The sequence below is a fragment of the Dipodomys spectabilis genome, unplaced genomic scaffold (genome assembly GCF_019054845.1).
Source record: "Dipodomys spectabilis isolate Male_0828 unplaced genomic scaffold, ASM1905484v1 ptg000258l, whole genome shotgun sequence".
Classification (NCBI taxonomy): Eukaryota; Metazoa; Chordata; class Mammalia; order Rodentia; family Heteromyidae; genus Dipodomys; species Dipodomys spectabilis.
Genome location: NW_024870935.1, coordinates 2,405,629 through 2,424,510, shown reverse-complemented (window position 1 = coordinate 2,424,510; position 18,882 = coordinate 2,405,629). Strand labels below are relative to the sequence as shown.

The following is an 18,882-nucleotide window of genomic DNA, read 5'->3' as shown; positions in this document are numbered from 1 at the left end:
CAGCTTTTCACTGATTATTTGGAACAGGAGTCTCATGGACTTTTCTGCCTACAATGCCTCTGAACCATGGTCTTCCAGATCTCAGCCTCCTAAGTGACTAGGATTACAGCCAGAAGCCCTAGTGCCTGCTCAGTCTCTTTCACTCTTCCTAGAGAGACATTTCAAGGAAACTTGAACCGGTTCCTCCACAGCATGTCTGCCTTTTCCCAGATAGCTCACCAGGAGTAGTGCCAACATATTTTTCCTCCTGGCTTCTGAGCGCAGGTGACCTCTAAAGTGTTTGAGGCCCCCGGGGGTATCTATCAGAGTCAAGATTTCTGCATTTGGAGAAACCCAGGGCACACTTTTCTCCTACCTCCAATTCTTGTTTCCCTGGTTCCATCCGGTGTCAAGAGAAGCATAGAGTAAGCACCAGGGAAAACAGAACAGCAGAAAGGGAGAAGAGTCTCATGCACACTTAACTGTTGATGGAGGAAAAGAGGGGGGATCGCTTTGTAAGTGGAAGTTGGTTTAGAGATTGGGGGGGGGGTCCTCATTGTCTCTGCCTCTGACAATCAACCAGCACGTCATTCCGAACCAAGATCCTTCTCCTTGCTTTGTAAAACAGATCCAGACAGCACGTGTTTCTTATTCGTTTATTGATTGTGACATACAGAGAAAGAAGGAAGGTGGCCGTGATAACTATTATCATCATGTACAGGTCCACCTTAAACTCAGTCAGTGTCTCTAGAATGCCATGGAACTATAGCAAGCATATCGCTTTAAAAACAGCTCAATAGAACAAAGCAGTACTGTGTTTATAGTATAACTCAAGCTATGTACGTAGACATACATCATTTATGATCTCTATATAATTTATAACTATACAACACCACATTTGATTGAGGTAAAAGAGCTGGGGAGATTCACAAACAAATGCATAAACTCGGTATCTTCTTTGTAATGCTACAGAAAGCCATTTTACAAGCATAAAAGCCTCCAGCATGCTGGTAGAAATCTACTGATAAACATTTAAAGTCTATTTTTATTTTGCTTTCTTGGAAACTAAGCCGAGATAAACAGAATTTAAGGCAACCTTTGGAAGCGTCAGTATTTCTTATTTTATCTGCCTTGTGTAAATACCAGTCACAGTGACAATTAAAAATATTGAACAATAAAGGACAGAGGTTGGCACATCCATCCCACATCCACCTCATCCTCATAAAAAAATGTTCTGTACTATGCAGAAAACTCCTATCTCTTGCACACCTTCCACTTTAACTTTGAGGAATAACACGATTGCTTTTGGGGGTACTTACTCAAAGCTATGGGTTGCAGATTTTCAATTTTGATTTCATGTCCGGGAAGCATTTACACAAGCCTCGATAATCCTTTTTTTTTTTTTTTGGTTAGTGCAGAAAATGAAAACATACAGCGCGTAGGTTGTCCTGGCTGCAAAGCTATTCCACACGGCTGTCCACTTCCATCGTGTCTTTGGAAAGATAAACCACCCAGTATACAAGGTTGAAGCCCGCAAATGCGACCGGGAAGAGAATTCGAGAATACTGGTCAATTTTACTGCTGCCCCCCAAAGCTGGGGAGGGAGTGGGGGGTGTGACGGGGGGAGACTGTAAGACAGGCCCTTCGATGAGGCCTTTGCCCACCTCAGCAGACGGGACTATGGGCAGCGTGAGAGAGGTGATTCTTTTCTTCAGATGGTACTTGGAATTGGACCTCTGGAAGAGAAGACGGATGTTCAATGTCAGCTGAAAGGTACACATCACTTACTGAATCGTTATTGGCACCATTGGTATTCATGATGCAAGTTAAAATACCCATTCTTTTTTTTTTTGTTAGTCAAGAGGCTTGAATTTGGGGCCTACATCTCTTCCTGAGCTTTTTTGCTAGCGCTCTACCACTTTGAAGCATAGCACCACTTCCCAGAAATTCGTCATCGTATTTCAGGTTGCTACTAGGTCTGTGTTCCGCTCCCTGAGCAACACCACTCACCAGGTAAGGAGTTTATTCAGGCCAAGAGTTAAGAGGACCCCTCGTGTTACCTACTGTTGTTGAATTTGGTTTTGGTTTCACAGTGCTCGGCATCAAACCCAGGGCCTTACACTTGCCAGGAAAGCATTCTACCCCTGAGCCACAAGTCCCAAGTCCCAGTTCTTTTAAAACAGTTGCATTTCCATCTAGCATCCTAAAATGTAACACATCCATTTGGATGATGGAATAAATAGCTCAGAAACTATGGTGAGCATTTGACCACTAGGAGAGAATGGAGCCAGGTTGCAAAGTTCCACAGATGCATCTGGGACAGCTATTGTGGACATTGTGTGTGTGTGTGCGTGTGTGTGTGTGTGTGTGTGTGTATGTGCATTTGTGTGTGCATGTGTGCGTGTGTGTGTGCATGCGTGTGTGTGTATGTGTGTGTGTATGTGTGTGTGTGTGTGTGTGCCTGTGTGTGGAGATGCAGTTTTTAACTGAACACACGTAGCTAACTACTCAATATAAGAAAACCACCAAGGCTGGGCACTGGTGGCTCATGCCTGTAATCCTGGCTATTCAGGAGGCTGAGATCTGAGGATCATAGTTCAAAGCCAGCCCTGGCAGGAAAGTGTGAGAGACTCATCTCCAATAAACCACTCATAAAACCAGAAGTGGCACTGTGGCTCAAGTGGTAGAGTGCTTGCCTTGAGCTGAAGAGCTGAGGGACAGCGCCCAGGCCCAGAGTTCAAGCCCCATGACCAACAAAAAACCAAAACAACAAGAACAAAAAAAAAACCCACCACTCAGCTCACCAACATTGTTCTAGAAGCATTCCCAGCATACACCTCATATCACACACTTAGGAATTTGAATCAGCTGCAATTTAAGAAGAATAAACAAATGAATACAAAAGTCCAGTGAATGATTAAGTGGGATTATTTTCCTACCTTAATATCTATCTATTTATCTATCTATCTATCTATCTATCTATCTATCTATCTATCTATCTATCTATCTATCTATCCATCCATCCATCCATCTGCCTGCCCTTTAGCTTGGAGTAACCTTCAGCTAGAACCTTCTGCTTTCCATTCAGAATTTCTGCAGTGGTCTTCTTCCTTTGCAATCCATCCCAAATGACTCACCTACTAATGAGCACAGTTGTGTGTTGTTTTCTATCATTGAGTTCTCCTTCGGTAGTAAGGCAGTGCAGTGTGAAAGCAGCGTTTAACACGTGAGCAGACTGGGGAGTGAGTGGCGTCCAGGGAAGGCCAGTGCCGTATTCATGGCCACCGGGCCCTGGAAAGACCCCCAGGCTGATTCCTCGGCTGTTTTCCCCCCACATCTTTTTCTCTCTCAAGTATTCAGGTCTACGTCAGAGATTCTGGTGCGGCCTGATTCTGATTCAGGTTCGGTTCCGATCTAGGCTCATCCCGTGCTGTGGGAGTTGGGAGGCTGTCCTCTTATTCCTGCTATTTCTCCTCTGTAGCCTCCAGCAATTTTTCTCCTCCAGCCAGCTTGTCTTGCTGGGTCTCTACCTTCACACGCTCGCTGTACAGAGCCTGATCTTGTAAAATGGCCTTCTTTCCTGCCTGGCAGCAAAATCACTGCTTTGCAGCTTGGCGGGGTTTGTGGCTCACGTGGCAGGCTCCTGTGGCTTACGCCAGCAACCCTGCAGCCCCAGGGTGAAGCAGCCTCCCTCCCCTGTGTGGACGGAGCCATGGGGGCCCTGTCACCTGCCCGTGTGGTGACATTTGGGCCGCAGCAAGCACCACCCCAGCAAGCTCTTTTTGCTCCCTTTTCCTTCCTAGACATTATTGTTTGCTTGGCCATAAATATCTCTGCGTTTCTAAATTATAGTAGTCCACCACAGAGGTTTGAGGCCCAGTGTGCTTTTTAGAGATCAAGGGGAAAATCGGTTTCTTTACCCAAAGCCAAATGAATCTGCGTATCCAAGCCTGACTTCATGTCCTGTAATGAATTTCAAGCAGGGAATATCTCTTCTCTCAGCTGGTCCTATGGTAGACACTCTTGGTCAGAATTAAATAAACTAAAGCTCTCGGACAGGACAAGACTTTAAAATAATACAAGGCCTCCTATTCCAGATCTATTGATTCTAGATAGGAAATAAGTGACATTATTATCTATTTAAAAAAATATGCAGCATCCGAGAACTAAATCCCTAGCGCCAACAGACTGTATGTGATTGGGATCACAGGGACAGTATTTTGGTCTCAATTCATGCTGCCTGTTGTACAGGATAAACTTGGCATTTGTTTCCAAGAGTTTTCTATCTTGTTTCTCAGACCCTAATTTGGTTTTTCAGCTAGTAAAATATTCTCTACCTGGGTAAGTGAGATGTCTCACTGTTTCATCTTCTATGAGCTAAAAGCCATCAATCATCTCCCTATATATACCGAGCCCAGAAGCATTGTCCCCTTGTAAAATTCCTAACAACCACCACAGAGTGCGAAGAACACGGCTCTTGCAGGTAGATGACCTTTCCGGCTCATCTTGACCTTTAATGGCTATCTGAAGCCTGTTCTCTTTCTTTCTTTAAGCCAAGAAGGGCAGCTATGCCTAGTTTGTGGAGAGTAAAATGTGAGCGTAGAGCATAATGTGCTGCAGACATGGGAGGCGTTATTTGTCCTTCCTCTCTCCGGCAGTGTGGGATGGAGGAGCTATGCCGGAATCTCTTGGCATCATGACATCGTCCAAAACAACCCCGATCCAGAGGTCAGGGGCACCCCAAAGAACCCAACACTACAACAACTCCACACGAAATGCTGCTAGCCTGGAATGAAAGGCCCCTGTAAGTCGATGGCACCTTCCCTGATACACTGACGCCCGCAGTCCCCGTGGACATGGCTGAGAAACCTCCAGTTCACAGCTGCTAATCTACGGCTTATCACGGGATGCAGCTTAGGCAGAGATATCCAAGATATGATTTTCCTCTAAGCTCCAACTTCTTTTCTTTAAAGTTACATATTGGTATGTTTTTCATAATGTTTCTCCTGTTTCTCTTTCAAGTACTTGAACAAAATACCTGGTGTATGCGTGCATACTACAGACTCCTTTTGCTCAGAAGACATTAGAACTTACTTTGCTATAGAACTATTCTTTTTACTTTATTTTTAAATTATTTTGTGTGTGTGTGTGTGTGTGTGTGTCCGGTCGTGGGGCCTGAACTCTGAGCCTGGGCGCTGTCCCTCAGCTCTTCAGCTCAAGGCTAGAGCTCTACCACTTGAGCCACAGCGCCACTTCCAGCTTTTTCTGCTTAGGTGGTGCTGAGGAATCGAACCTAGGGCCTCATGCATGCAAGGCAAGCGCTCTACCACTGAGCCACCTTCCCAGCCCCGTCAGAACTATTCTTTATCTTTACATGCGTGTGCTGCCTTTATACTCCATTCTGCCTCCTTGGCAGTATTACTCATGTAGCTGTGACCACCTTCTCCCATCTACGTATTAGCCTCCCTTTCCCAGCATGAAATCTCCTGAATGACAGGAGACATTGTTTCCTTGCAGAAGTGTTTCAGGATGTCTAGTCAATACACAGAACACACTATAGTCTTTTAAGATGTATACTTCATCATCAACAAATGCATATAAGCTTAAACCTTTCTAGACATTGATGGGAGGAGATTTTTCAAAGATGGGTTTATATAAACTTTTATTACATTATATTTTAATGGGTTGTTGGGTGCTGCTTTATATTGCAAATGCCATTTCTAAATACTGTTGACATGCATAAGTTGCATGCATAATTCTACTTATTCCTCGAACATATCCTTAATATCATTATAGTCATTTCAGAAGTAATAAATGGAAGCCTAAGGAGGCTCTGTTGAGAGAAGGTTGAAAGGCAGCATTCTTAGCCACTTGTACGCTGTTCACTGCACGAGATTTCAGCATGCTTCTGAAACTCACAAGTACACCATTTTGTTTTTCACCATGGCAGGCTGTTGTATGACATGTTGGGGTGTTGAGCAAGCTTCCTGACCGCTTCTCAAAAGATAGTAATAGCGCTCCTCAACACAAGTTCCAACCCCCAGACACACCCTCAGACCCGTCAGAGAGAAAAATACCCTTGCAGTGAAAATCACTGGTTCAAGTTCACCATTGTGCTGCTGTCCAGCAGTGGTTGTGGGGATTTCTAGCGGGATTTCTAAAGGGCATAGGCTAGAGGAAACGCAAGCGTCCCGGCTGCTCTGCCTGCTAGATAATCAGCGATGGACCCTTGGGAATCGACAGCCCGCAGATTCTGGGCATCCGTTTAGGAGAAACACAGGAACTATCTGACATGAGGAGAAAGCCAGTTTTGCAAGCCAGTCAAGCTACAGGTTTACATCAGCTCGCCTGCTCTCGGAAGCCCCGCCGCTCGGGTTGATGGTAAAATAGGCTTTTGTCAGAGTCCAGACGAGGGCTCAGCTTGGGGCTGTCATGGTTTTGAGTAGAACACCCGTGGTTTTGAATTTTTCCAGGGCTTCCCTGCTGCTGAGAGCCATCCTGCTTTAGGTATTTTTGGAGCACCTCTTTGTTTTAAGTAAAGTCTGCGGCAAAGGTACTTAGAGTCAAAGTGCACAACACGACAGCTAATTGTTTGAGACAGGGCTAAGGCGTTTGGGGAAACGTTCGGGACAATTTTGAACATAGTGTTTTTTTTTAAAGGAGGGAGCAATGTGTAATCTCTAGATAGAGAAGATACTCCTACTGAGGCTGCACTATCGAATGGGCAAAGTGACCAGAATAGGAGAAGAGCTTTTGATGTATTTCAAAAACATATTATTAATCTTTATGGGGAAGATGAACTCGGTTGGATTTGTTTGGCATTTACATCATAGCCGATAGAACTGGGAACGTAGATGACCCCAGAATTTCTACAAGGATGCAGCTTATTGGCATGAAGCTGTGGATTTAGGGGAAAGCAGAATGGGAGGGGCTCTGGGTGGAATTGGATATAAGACATGGAGAAAAACAAATTATCCACACCCCTCCTCTCCTTCATCTCAGTCTGCCCTTCAGCCATGCACTGGCTCCACTATGCAGAAGGGGGCACATGATCTTCATTCTAGGCAGTCTGATGGCCTAAATTTAGCCTTTAATTGGGAATAAATGACAAGATTCAGAAGAAATCATGGCAGAATTTGCAACAGAGGAGACAAACTTTTCAGCATTTCTACCCCTTGCATCTCTCTAGGTAAATGAGTGTAGCATGGTAGCAGCCCTGCCTGCCTTGAAGAGAAGAGGAGAGGAGAGGATGGCCATAGGCTGTATTTCCCTTTCTATGGCCAAGTCTTTATCAGATACCTTTGTACTTCGGGCACAAGGTCATGCTCCTCGGTCTCAGTTGTGACATCGCTCTTCCAGGGATGGGAAGACCCAAACTTAGAGACACTCTTACCCACCTCTTCCTTCTATTTCTGGCTACCCCCTTGATCACAATGTATTCTAAGCTCCTCAGTTTGTCTGTCTTGCTGCTAGACAGGCAGTTCCATGAGAAGAGGCCCTAGGAGGCCCCTCAGCATTCTGCAAAGATCCCGACACCTAAGTACACTGAATATACATACAGGTGCCAGGAATGAGGCCATGTGTATACATAACACACAAGCAATAAGAGTCTAATCAAAATGAAAAGATAACATCCATATAGAGTTCTACGCATGGCTGACAATATTATGAGCCATTTCATGTGTAGATCCTCAAAAATGTGTCATCTTCCTTATGGAGAAGGCATGTCACGTGAAGAATAAGAAGAGTAACGGAGGGTGGGAGGGTAGAGGACATTCACATTTAGGAACATGGGAATAAGGCCTTAGACCTTTAAAATAACAAGCAAACTAGCAAAGGATGCAAAATAGATCCAGGGTCAAACTTGGTCTTACATACCTAACAAGCACAGTAGGTTTGAACTTCTTAAGAGAGGAATGACTCTATAACATTAAAATAGCATACCAGATTTTTAAAAAACCAGTAAGGAAACATATCATATAAACTGTAGAGAAAGTATCTACTTAAAACCTAAATCAAAAATTACATCTCCAACCAGGCACGGCAGCTCACACCTGTAATCCTAGGTACTCAGGAGGCTGAGATCTGAGGATCACAGTTCATAGCCAGCCCAGACAGGAAGTCCCACAAGACTCTTATCTCGAGAAAACCGGAAGTGGAGCTGCGGCTCAAATTGGTAGGGTGCTAGCTTTGAGCAAAAGAGCTCAGGGACAGCACCCAAGTCTTAATTTCAAGCCCCATAACTGAAAAAAAATTACATTTCCAATTCCAAATGCCTTACATACAAAGAGATGATTCATCTAGTGAACTCTCCTGAGGATTTGGCTTTAACGCGTCTTTCTAGGTTTGAGTTGTAGATTTTTTAAGTGCCCGATTTTCTTTGTCACTGTTATAGTAAGTTTCAAGGTCAAAAAAAATGATAAAAAAAATGTAATAATACATTTACCTACATCTATTTTAAGCAGTTTTCTCTGAAGGACACTGAGCATATTAAAACATAAAACAGAATCATGTGAAATAACCAACCACTTAATCTAGTTCAACTTTACCATATTTGCCAGAGTCCGTCTTACTTAAATAATGTTGTTTTGATTACCACTGAATAGGCATTTTTAAATACCATGATATTTTCAAGAAAAAATATGACCTTGCAATCATAGCACACCCTTGGGTAATATAAATGTCAGATGTGTAATTTATGTTTGTTCCTGTGCAGTATTTAAGGCAACTCGCCAAGTTGTGACAGGAACAAATAAAATGTAATCGCCTGCACTTGTTTTTGAGATCTTTGGGGTTTGAATTTTTGATCTGGTTATTTGGGTTTATAATTTCTTGTACTTCGGCCTTTTAGGAACAACCTTCTCCTTTTTAAAGATTTTTTAAGTGGACTTATTTTCAGAAATACAATTTTTCCTAAGAAAAAGAAGCAACTTGCAAGAGAGAGTGCTTTGCAGTGATTTAAATGCAAGTTTTTCTCCAGCTTCTCATAGTATCTGCTCATTATGTATTACTATTTTAAGATGTAAGAGATAGTTTAGAGAGACCCGAGAACTTAAATTGCAACTTATTAATAAATTATACCTTTAAATAGTGGCTTACTGAATGGGCATGTTATCTCTAAAGATTAGAAATTTGATTCTTCTTCATATTATGTATTTCAAAAAAGATGAAGAATTTGAGTTTTTCTTATTTTAGTATCTGACCAATGAGCCCATTCAGAATCTATTTTAAGCCCATTTCTAAAGAGTTTCTCTTTGAATTTTTTCTGTTTTTCAAACATGCACATTAAATTCTAATACTTTATAGATATACGTATAGACAGTATATGTATGGCCTTTGTATAACATGTAGATTATATACTTTACAGGCATGCAGATAGCTTACAGGAGAATTACTTAAGCATAAAACAATTCTATTAAATATTTGGAATTCATTTTTCCTGCAAACAGTTATAGCCAAACTTGCATTTACTGTGCTGTGCTGTAGCATATTTTTTTCAGACAACTTACATTTTTGTGATCTTTCCAACCACCTATATATACAAGGAGAGTCAAAGACCGAATATTGAGAATGACCTTGCCTACATTCTCAAAGGATTTCATGCAGTGGTGTACAATACAAATGTTATATCCAGTGATGTGCAATCTGCTCTATTTGAGTTGTTGAGAAATCATTGGGGAAGGGAGGCCCTAGGCTTTGGTAATACGAATATCAGAAAGTTTTAATCCCTACTTTTTCTGCCAATGGTAAATAACATCCCCCCCACCCCAGACTCTGCTTTTTTGTAATTAGATTGGATCACTGGATGTGTGGATGGCAAATCCTCCTTTTTCCCCTACATTCCTTTCTTCCTCCCTCCTTCCCTCCTTCCCTCTCTTTTCCTTTCCTAAACAAGCTTAATCCTAGAAAAAAGAAACTTTTACATGTTTTTACTTGATGTTGAAATGGCCTTCTTTGATTTCCCAGAGAAAAGATGGAATTTTAAATGAATTTTTTAGTTTATTACAGAGAAAATGATCATATAAACCTTTTAGCCAGTAAGGGCCTGACATTTAGGGATGTCAAATATTCATAGCTTTACAGTTGTTTTTTTAATCATAAAGTTAGAACCAGGGATTATGGCGCTGCATGGGGTTTTGAAATTTGGAACTGTGTACCACAATTCATCAATTATAGAAGATTTCCATTTTCCTCTTTGGGGGAAATAGCTACCCTTTGGGGTTAGAATTAAAATATATAAAAATCATATCTGTCAGTCAATTTTACAATTGATTTTTTTCAAAGTGTGAAGCCTGTTAGCAATTACTCATACATGAAACTGAAATTTTGGAGTAGATTTATAGCAAACTTAAGTGCAACTTTGTTTCTTACTCAAAAATCTTTGGGTGTGGCCACAGTGAATTCAAGGTAAACGTTTCTCACTGGTTATACACTTACATTGCTTAGATGAGATTGGGCCTGGGCAGGGTAAAGTGATATATGCATCTCATGCACTAATGTAAATATGATCATATTTTAATGGAAATCAAATCATTATATTATGACTCAGCATTCAGAGAATCTATTACGATTTTTAAGTCTTTCTCTCATGAAACAAAGCAGCAAGCAGATTTCTCACAAATATTGTCCATTCCTTGAGAGTCCCTGCTTCTTTCAGACACTGAAAGCCTCATTAGGACATTCTTAACACACACACACACACATGCACACACACATACACACACTCACACACACTCACATACACACACTCACACACATACACACACTCACACACATACACTCACTCATACACACGCACATACACACACACTCACACACACTTTGTTCTCCTCCAGTTGTAGGAGTGAACTTGTTCAAAGGAAAACATCTAAAGACTTAGCAGAATTTCTAGTCTCCGAGTTCCTGAAATGTGCCAGAACAAGTAACAAAGATAAAAGAATACTGAAAGTTGAGAGCAAAGATAAATGCGAGATTGTTACTTGGCTTATTTCTGTGAAGTTGAAGGCAAAATGGATCTGGCTTCTGGAACCAGAGTTACGCAACTCATGCTCAAGTAATATTACCTGGGACCATTTATGGGCTTGTAGTCGTTATTGTAATATTACTTGGGCCCCGTTATTCATTGGCTGGTAGTCAGTTGAGTAACATTGGAAAAGAAAACACTTACCACAATAATCTCAGCTTCCATGGGCTCGGTGGCTGTTGACTTTGTGGCTGGGCCCAGGGCGGCCTCATGAGCCTTCCTTTTGGCCTTCTGGGACTGCAGGTTGGTGAAGTAGTTGACAGCTGCAAACTCGATCAGAGCCGAAAAGACAAACGCAAAGCACACGGCGATGAACCAATCCATGGCTGTGGCATAGGACACTTTGGGCAGAGAGTGCCGGGCACTGATGCTCAGCGTGGTCATGGTTAAAACAGTGGTGATTCCTAAAAGGAAAACAAATGGAAAATGCAGTGTTAGCCTCGGAGATCCAGTGACAGAATTAAGTGAGCCCCTGTTGGTGGGCAGGGGGGCGGGAGGTGGGTGGAGGGGGGGGTTGGGATGGATTAAGCAATGTAAGGCCATTGCAAGTCATTTTTTTGTTCTTTCATTGGACCAGGATTTCTCATCATTATTTTCAGAGGTATGCTCAATTTGACATGGCTCAAACTTAGCGCAGTGATTTATGTAATTGCTCTAAAGTGATTTTTTTTTGGAACTGGTTTAACTTTACTATTGAGAAATCTTAATGATGAATAGTTTTCGTTGTTTCCTGCTGGAGAAAACATAACAAATTATCACTTAAGTAAGAACATCTTGAATTTCTGATCAACAATATTTGTCATTGTAGTTCAGAAGTCTTTCTGGTAGGAGAATTAACATAAAATTAGGTTTGTCAGTTAACAAAATTGAGGTTTTAAGGGTAATTGTTTACTCATGCAAACGCATCTCACCTCACTTCTGCCAGAGTTTTATTTATTTCACTGTGACTTGGAAATTTACACAATTGGCTGATCAGTTATGCTGATGGGAAGAACCCATAATGTGAATATTCTCTTGTGCAGTTTTAATACAGTAAATTTAAAAAGCAGGACTTTGTGAGATTTTAGAGCTCTGGCCTTTCCTATAGTCTACTAAGCTTGTCATGAAGAAAATCCAAACAAAGGAGGAGGCTGCAATGCTTGATAAGAAATGTATGCATTATCCTGCCCATGTAATTGTAATCCCTCTGTACAGTATGTTCACAAAAAAAATTTAAATTTAAAAAAAAAAAAAAAGAAAATCCAGTAAACACAGCCCTTGGTGCTGACAGTATTTTTGGTGACAGCTCTTTTTCTTTTCTTTTTTCTTTATTTTTTGGTCATTCCTGGGGCCTGAACTCAGGGGTTGGGCACTGTCCTTGAGCTCTTTTGCTCAAGACTAGCGCTCTACCAGTTTGAGCCACAGCGCCACTTCCAGTTTCTCAGTGGTTAATAAGAGTCTCATAGGGGCTTTTCTGCCAGGTCTGGCTTTGAACCAGGATCCTCAGATCTCAGCCTCCTGAGTCGCCACCAGCACTCAGCAACAGCTCTCTTATTGTTTCGTTTTGCTTGATTAATATGTGGAGGGAGTTCATACCACATTGATGGAAGTGAGAAGTTTGGTTGAGCTACAGGAAACTAGTAACTATTTTAACTATTTTTAGACCTGCAAAATGGTAACATTTTAGTGGTTCATCCTAATGAAAGGAAATGTAGTGTATGTGAGTGGATGCTCTATCTTAGTCTTCTGTTTACTCTTCGCTCTTACCTTTTGTTCTATAATGTTTTAATATAAACGTCATAGAAAACCAACCAGAAGTCTTACTGAGATGAATGTTTTCCTGGTTGATTATCACACAACTTACTAGTGAATCAACAACCACAAAAAAAAAAAGAGGAGAGGGTTGTTTTCCATGATAGATACATGTCGTGAGTCTGTGGACAGAAAAAAGTGCACGAGTGTGAGCATTCACCCCCAAATCTACCAGCTCTGAGCTCTGGAGGCTAAACGTGAACAGTGCTGGGAGCAGGAGACATACCAAAGACAGTCCTGGCGGGGACGGACTCCTTGTTGATCCAGAAGGACACCTGGGAGAGGATAACGGTCATGATACACGGCGTGTATATCTGAATCATGAAGTACCCCATCTTCCTCCGCAAGTGGAAGTGGACGGTCATGATCACGTATTCACCTGTGGGAAGACACGCACATCAGGATTCCTGTGGATGGCAGTCTGCGGGAAGAATGCAGGCGACTGTGAATCGCGCGCGGATGAGAGGGAAACCAGCAAAGGCATTCTGCAATGGACGGGAAATGGGCTGGAAGGCAGCCCAGCAGTGCCTTCATTTCTGCGAGGGTCTGCTTGTCTTGTATTTGCCAAACGACTCGTCCCAAGACTACACAGATCCCCAAATGCACCCGGTTGCGAAATCAGCTGCTCATCCCTCCCCAAACACACGGTTTTCTGAGCCCAGGCGCTGCAGAGGGACATTTTGAAAACATGGACACTGGAACTGGGCAGGTTCTTACCTGTGTTGGACTTCATGGTCTCGCTGGACACTGTCTGTCCAATCAGATCGTACTGGAGGAGACTCGATGACTCTTCCGGGACTTCCACTGAGTACAGCGGGCCTTTTTTCCATGTATATATGATTTCACTTTTGGGATAAGCATCTGAATTTTTGAAACAAACATAGCCATGAATAAGACTAGATTGTCTTCTCTGTCTCTGTCTCTCTCTCTTACTTAAAGCGAGGACACTCTTTTCCCGAAGTCACACTAATATTTTTCTTTTCTAGACTTTGGCTAAAACAAAATAACTGCATACTTTGAGTGATTTGACTCTCAGAAGACTTTGTGTGTGTGTGTGTGTGTGTGTGTGTTTGTAACTTACAACTCCCAAACTTGAGGGGACAAGCATGCCCATCCATAGGGAAGTTCACCAGCCTCATGGGGCAGTCAGCGTTGATGGTCAGCCTGGGGCATGGAAAACGACAGCTGTCAGTCTGTTTGGTGGATGAACCGCTTGAACAGCGGAAAGGGCCTTGGAGAACGCCTCACCTCATGGTGTACAGAATGGTCCCGTTCTGCATTAACCTGAAGAGCTTGTTCGGGGTCGTCATGTTGTGAGCGATGGACTTTTTGCCATTCCTGAAGAAAGTGTCAGGGGTCCAGATCTTACTGACCATCAGGTTATTCAAGCTCAGAATCTCCGCGGGCCCTCCAAACCTCAGCCTCTCATCAGTCCAAGTCTGGCGGAAGAAAACGTCCATTGTGTACTCCTAAAAGAAATAAGACATTCACACAGCCGCAGGCTGGGGAGATGGGTGGCTGGAATAGTCCGTGGCTTAGCTTCTACAGCCAGTCCTAAAACGAAGCAATAGTGCATAGTTATGACATGCCCCTACTTCTCAGGAAACCAACCAGTAATTTAATAGCAAGTAATAATGACTTTTATAATCAATGAGTTGCAAAATACGATATATATTGATTCTATTCAGTGAGTGGTTTATAATCCATAAACAATGGTTTTGGTGAGGCAATCCATTGTTCAAACCAAGGGAATTTGTAATACTATAAAACATAGTGTTTTCTGTACATATGTAAGCTTCCTTTTCCCATCTTAACTTTCTTCCACTTTCTACTCTATGAACCTTTCTGTATCTACCTCTCAAACTTACAAAAATGAAAAAAAGAGAGAAATTTGTATAGTTTAGGCCTGGTGCTGGTTCTCCTACGACCAGTCCGCCATTCTGTGGGGCATCTCATTCACCTTGAATGGGGTCTCAGTACAGTTCAGCACAGCTCCAAGAATAGAGAGACTTTATTGATTAGCACATTATGGTTGCATATCATAATTATTTTATATTGTGGTCAGAGGACATAAAAGCAAATACTGCCATGATCATTCTAAATAGGCATCATTCAAAAATGCATCGCAGTTAGGATTTGTAATTTATAGCTCTGATAAAATAGTGACTTTTAAAAAATTGCGATAAAGGCAATTACAAAAGTCAACATGAAATTACAGTTTATAGTCATATCAATACACTACAATACCTACTTTGTACATTCCTTATGGAGCCATTAAGTAGTGGCTAGATTTGAAGAGATATGTGATGTAATGCACAGTATTCTCATGGCATAGGGATCCATGCTTAGGACGCTGCAAATATATTTTAAAAGAGTCACATGCATGAAATAAAATTCCAAGGACTTTATTAGTGCAGAATACAGTCATAGGTATTTATACTTGTGTGAGTCAGTATTTGACTAAAAATATAATATTAAAGCAATCAGATTCTGAATTGTTCTGACTCACTTTCCTCTTCAAGTGTCAAGATAGTAATCTCTCAATAAAGCTCCTCTCTCTTCTCGCTGCTCCTTTCCTTCCTCCTTTGATTCCATCCTCCTTTCCTTTCTTTTCAACTCAAAACTTTATGTCTCCCGAATCTGTTTATCCTGAATTCCAATTCCCTACTAAAACCTACAGGCACACCTCCTTATGGGTAGCTGTGTGTATCTCTGCCCTCGCCTGAGTAGCTTAGCTCCTGGGGAATATGCTACCTGAGAGCTGTGCGGGAATATCATGACACACTTAGTTCTAGAACACTTGTTCAGGTTTTCATTGCCACTTGCTATAAATAGTCTCTTACGAATGCTGCAGCCATCTGTACCTGGAGCAGTGTCTCCAGACCCCCGCTGGACGCTCCGCACTGGAAAAGGTGCACAGCGCCAGCCTTTCCAAGTGACTTCTACTCAGTAAAACACACTGGCGACGATCTGTCAGAAGAGACAGGCAGCTCTCGCTCTTCACAAGTATCCTTGACCGTCACCGCGGCTTTGCAGTGAAAATGGTCATCACTGACCGGGGCTTTGCCGGGAAGGAGGAAGTCTTATCGGGGCGTACTATGTGAATGGAAGAGAAGCTTCCATCTTAAGAAGTCCTCTCATGCTGAAGTGTCCGGCCAGGTCCTCAGTGAGAGGCAAAGGGCCCTCCTCTGAGGCCCAGGCCCGCCCACTGGCAAGACTCTGACTGTGTCAGGAATCTGGAGCCAAGCAGGGCAGCAGCGCCTGGTACAATCAGCAGCGGGATGCAGCATTTGCTTCCCAAGCACAACACCCAACTCACCATCTCCACGTCGGACACTGGCCCGAAGCTGGTCACGTAGATATCCGTTTTGACTTCGGTGACAGCACCTGAAATGAGCTCACAGGGACAGGGCAGTTACCACCAGGGCTGCAAGGATGAACCCACATAACCGAGTAACTGAAACTGCAGCCCACCCCCACGCAAGCCAGGGTCCCAGCGAGGACCTGGTTCCTCCACCTTTGCCAACTTACTCCACTGCCTTCCGTTAACTTTATTCTAACCAGTACGAAGGAATGGAAGCTAACTGGTGTGATGTTCGAATAAATCACATACATGCATACGTGTGTAGGTATAGATGTGTGCACATACACATGTATATGTTTATACATATAAACACCTATGTAGACACATACACGTATGTGCATCAATGGAGTCCACAATCCAGATGCTAAAGAAAGTGTGTTATACGAGGATTCTTTCAGTCCCCACCCCACCCCATGAAGCATCCACACATGCACACCACAGCTAGTGCCTGGTGGGACAGTTCAAGCAGCCATCTTAATTCCACTGATGGAGAGCGTGCGCAGGGACACAACACACAAGGTCTTTCTCTACATCTTCCCACCCTGCCAAACGACCTGCCTCGGCTGGGGCTGGGATAAGAAGGAAGAAACCTCAGGCGCCCGGCGGAGCGAAGAGGGAGCTGCTCACCTCCAAATCCTGGCCGCAGGCGATTGTCGTAGCCTTCAAGCAAGTTGTCCAGGATGCGGCTGACATTTTCTGAATAGAAGTTGCCTCCCTCTTCCAGCTGAGCCTCGGCATCTTCTACCCTGAAAGGAGAGAGTCAGGGATGCTCACACAAGATAGATCAGCTATCATACACGCTCCCTCTGCTAAAGGAAGGAAACATCACAGACACATCTTACTCACCAGAGAACAATGGCCAGCCAGGGCAGAAGAGACACCATCTTACCGCTCACCTTCACCCTCTTCCTGCCTCTTCCTCTCCCTAGCCAGCTCTCCTTCGCCAGTCAACTAGACTGATCTTCCAAACCCCTCATATCTCTCTCGCTTAAGTCTTAGTCAGTAGTCCGACAGAGGAAGAGGCTCCCAGGAAAACTTGGTGGTGGGGGGGTTCTCCTTGTCTTCTTTTTACTTGTTTCTGTCTCCTCACGTGGAACAAGGGGGTTTGAGGTCCTAGACTAAGTCCTGCAGACACACAGCCTCCTCCGTCTGCCTCAGTTGGGAAGTGAAGCGTCGGAAGGGACAGTGCATGGCCGGGCAGCAGTGACAATAATCGAGTACGGCATTAGGGGAGATGAGAAGGAAGGAGTGCACCGCCAGGGCTGGCACGGGTCCGCGGGGCCTGTGAGGGAATCTGGAAAGCGGTGGCATCTTGCTGGTTGAGATCATGTTCCAATGGGCTCAGCATTTATTATTTCTATGGTTCACAGATGGATTCCTACATGACTCTTTCTGCTTGGAAAGGCAAACACTAGGATTTCCCTGGATTCGCTTTCAGGCTTCCACCGGCTCCATTGGCTATAAATACACTCCCATTTAAAGAAATAGTCAATGGATATTTATTGAGCAGCATCTTTATCACATACCAATTCTGGTCATCTTGGCGGTGGAATAAGAAAAGTTAAGCACCTTTGATCCTACCTGTCAACATTGTCTATTCTCAATCTAAGACATAAATAGGTTCTACCATCATCTTTACACAATTTAATTGGTTTCAAGAATGTTGTCACTGAGAGACAATACCTAAGAAATGGGTGATGAAGTTGTCCGTGCAAAAATCCAATTGAGACTCAAGTATGATAAACGTAGGAAATGACAGCATTGTTGGGCAAGAACTTTCGAGACTTGCTACAGCCAGGGGTCAAAAGCAAAGTGTCCAAGTGTAAAGAATAGAATTTTAAGTATGTTTTAGTAGGAAGAAGCTATAGCAAAAAAGTCCTCATAAACCCTAAAAATGTCAATATTTAAGTGAAAATAATAGACTACAATGAATGAAAAGACTAAAATTAAATTAATATAACTAAAACTATAATAAATAAAGGCATCGTGAAAATTCAGGAGCATACAATGAAGGATCCAATATTTCAACTAACTGTCGTCCTGCTAATTACATTCATTTACTTGGTTCACAGTCTATGCCTTCGGAATTTCAATTCTACAAAGTCAGTGGCAACTTATACAGACATATTTAGCACAGTGTTAAGAGTCATATCTGCAAACATGATGTAAATGATTTGGAAACAGTTTAGAAAATTATGGGTAGCCAAATGGAATCGAGGTGAGGGAGAAAGCGCACAAGGTTGTCTGTGGTTCTGATGACTGAGATTCATCGTTACAGGGAATTTTCTGGTTACTCTTCAAAAGCCTGCATTCTCTCCAACATCCCTGAAATTGCTTTTAGCATCTTTTCTCTTATATTGTTCATGCAAAGTGAACAAGGGGAAACTTTACCCTGGTCCCAGTTGTCTTCTTTTAAACCATGTATAATCGTTTCTTTGGGAAAGACTGTCTGGTTGCCATTTAAGCAAAGATGCCTGCCCTCTTCCAGCTCCCCTCTAATGTAAGCGAAACATTCTACGGTGTTTCCCGGTTCCCAGTGGAATCCGGTTCCCACATTTTCCACATCTCTTCTCTCTGACTCCACACTTCCTCTCTCATTGATTATGCTCTTGCTCAAAACCCCAGAGTATCTGGTACACATGGGCCTATGAATGAATTCTCTGATCATTTTTTACTACCAAGTATTTTCAGTCAAACTTAGGTAGACATGTTATCTAAGCCTATA

The 18,882-nt window shown here is 42.8% G+C and overlaps 1 protein-coding gene across 2 annotated transcripts; it reads right to left on the bottom strand.

The window, feature by feature from the left end:
- Positions 1-1,439: 1,439 nt before the first annotated feature.
- On the bottom strand, positions 1,440-17,041 carry Gabra6 (gamma-aminobutyric acid type A receptor subunit alpha6). 2 transcript variants are annotated; one of them, XM_042699580.1, is made up of 9 exons: positions 17,004-17,041; positions 16,785-16,903; positions 16,113-16,180; positions 14,042-14,262; positions 13,875-13,957; positions 13,511-13,654; positions 13,020-13,172; positions 11,147-11,406; positions 1,440-1,715 (listed from the first exon to the last, which is right to left on the bottom strand). In XM_042699580.1, exons 1-9 carry the CDS (start codon positions 17,039-17,041, stop codon positions 1,440-1,442), a joined length of 1,362 nt encoding a protein of 453 aa, XP_042555514.1. The 2 variants fall into 2 exon arrangements, with proteins under 2 accessions (XP_042555514.1, XP_042555515.1); XM_042699581.1 differs by having other exon boundaries at positions 14,042-14,232.
- Positions 17,042-18,882: the final 1,841 nt, after the last annotated feature.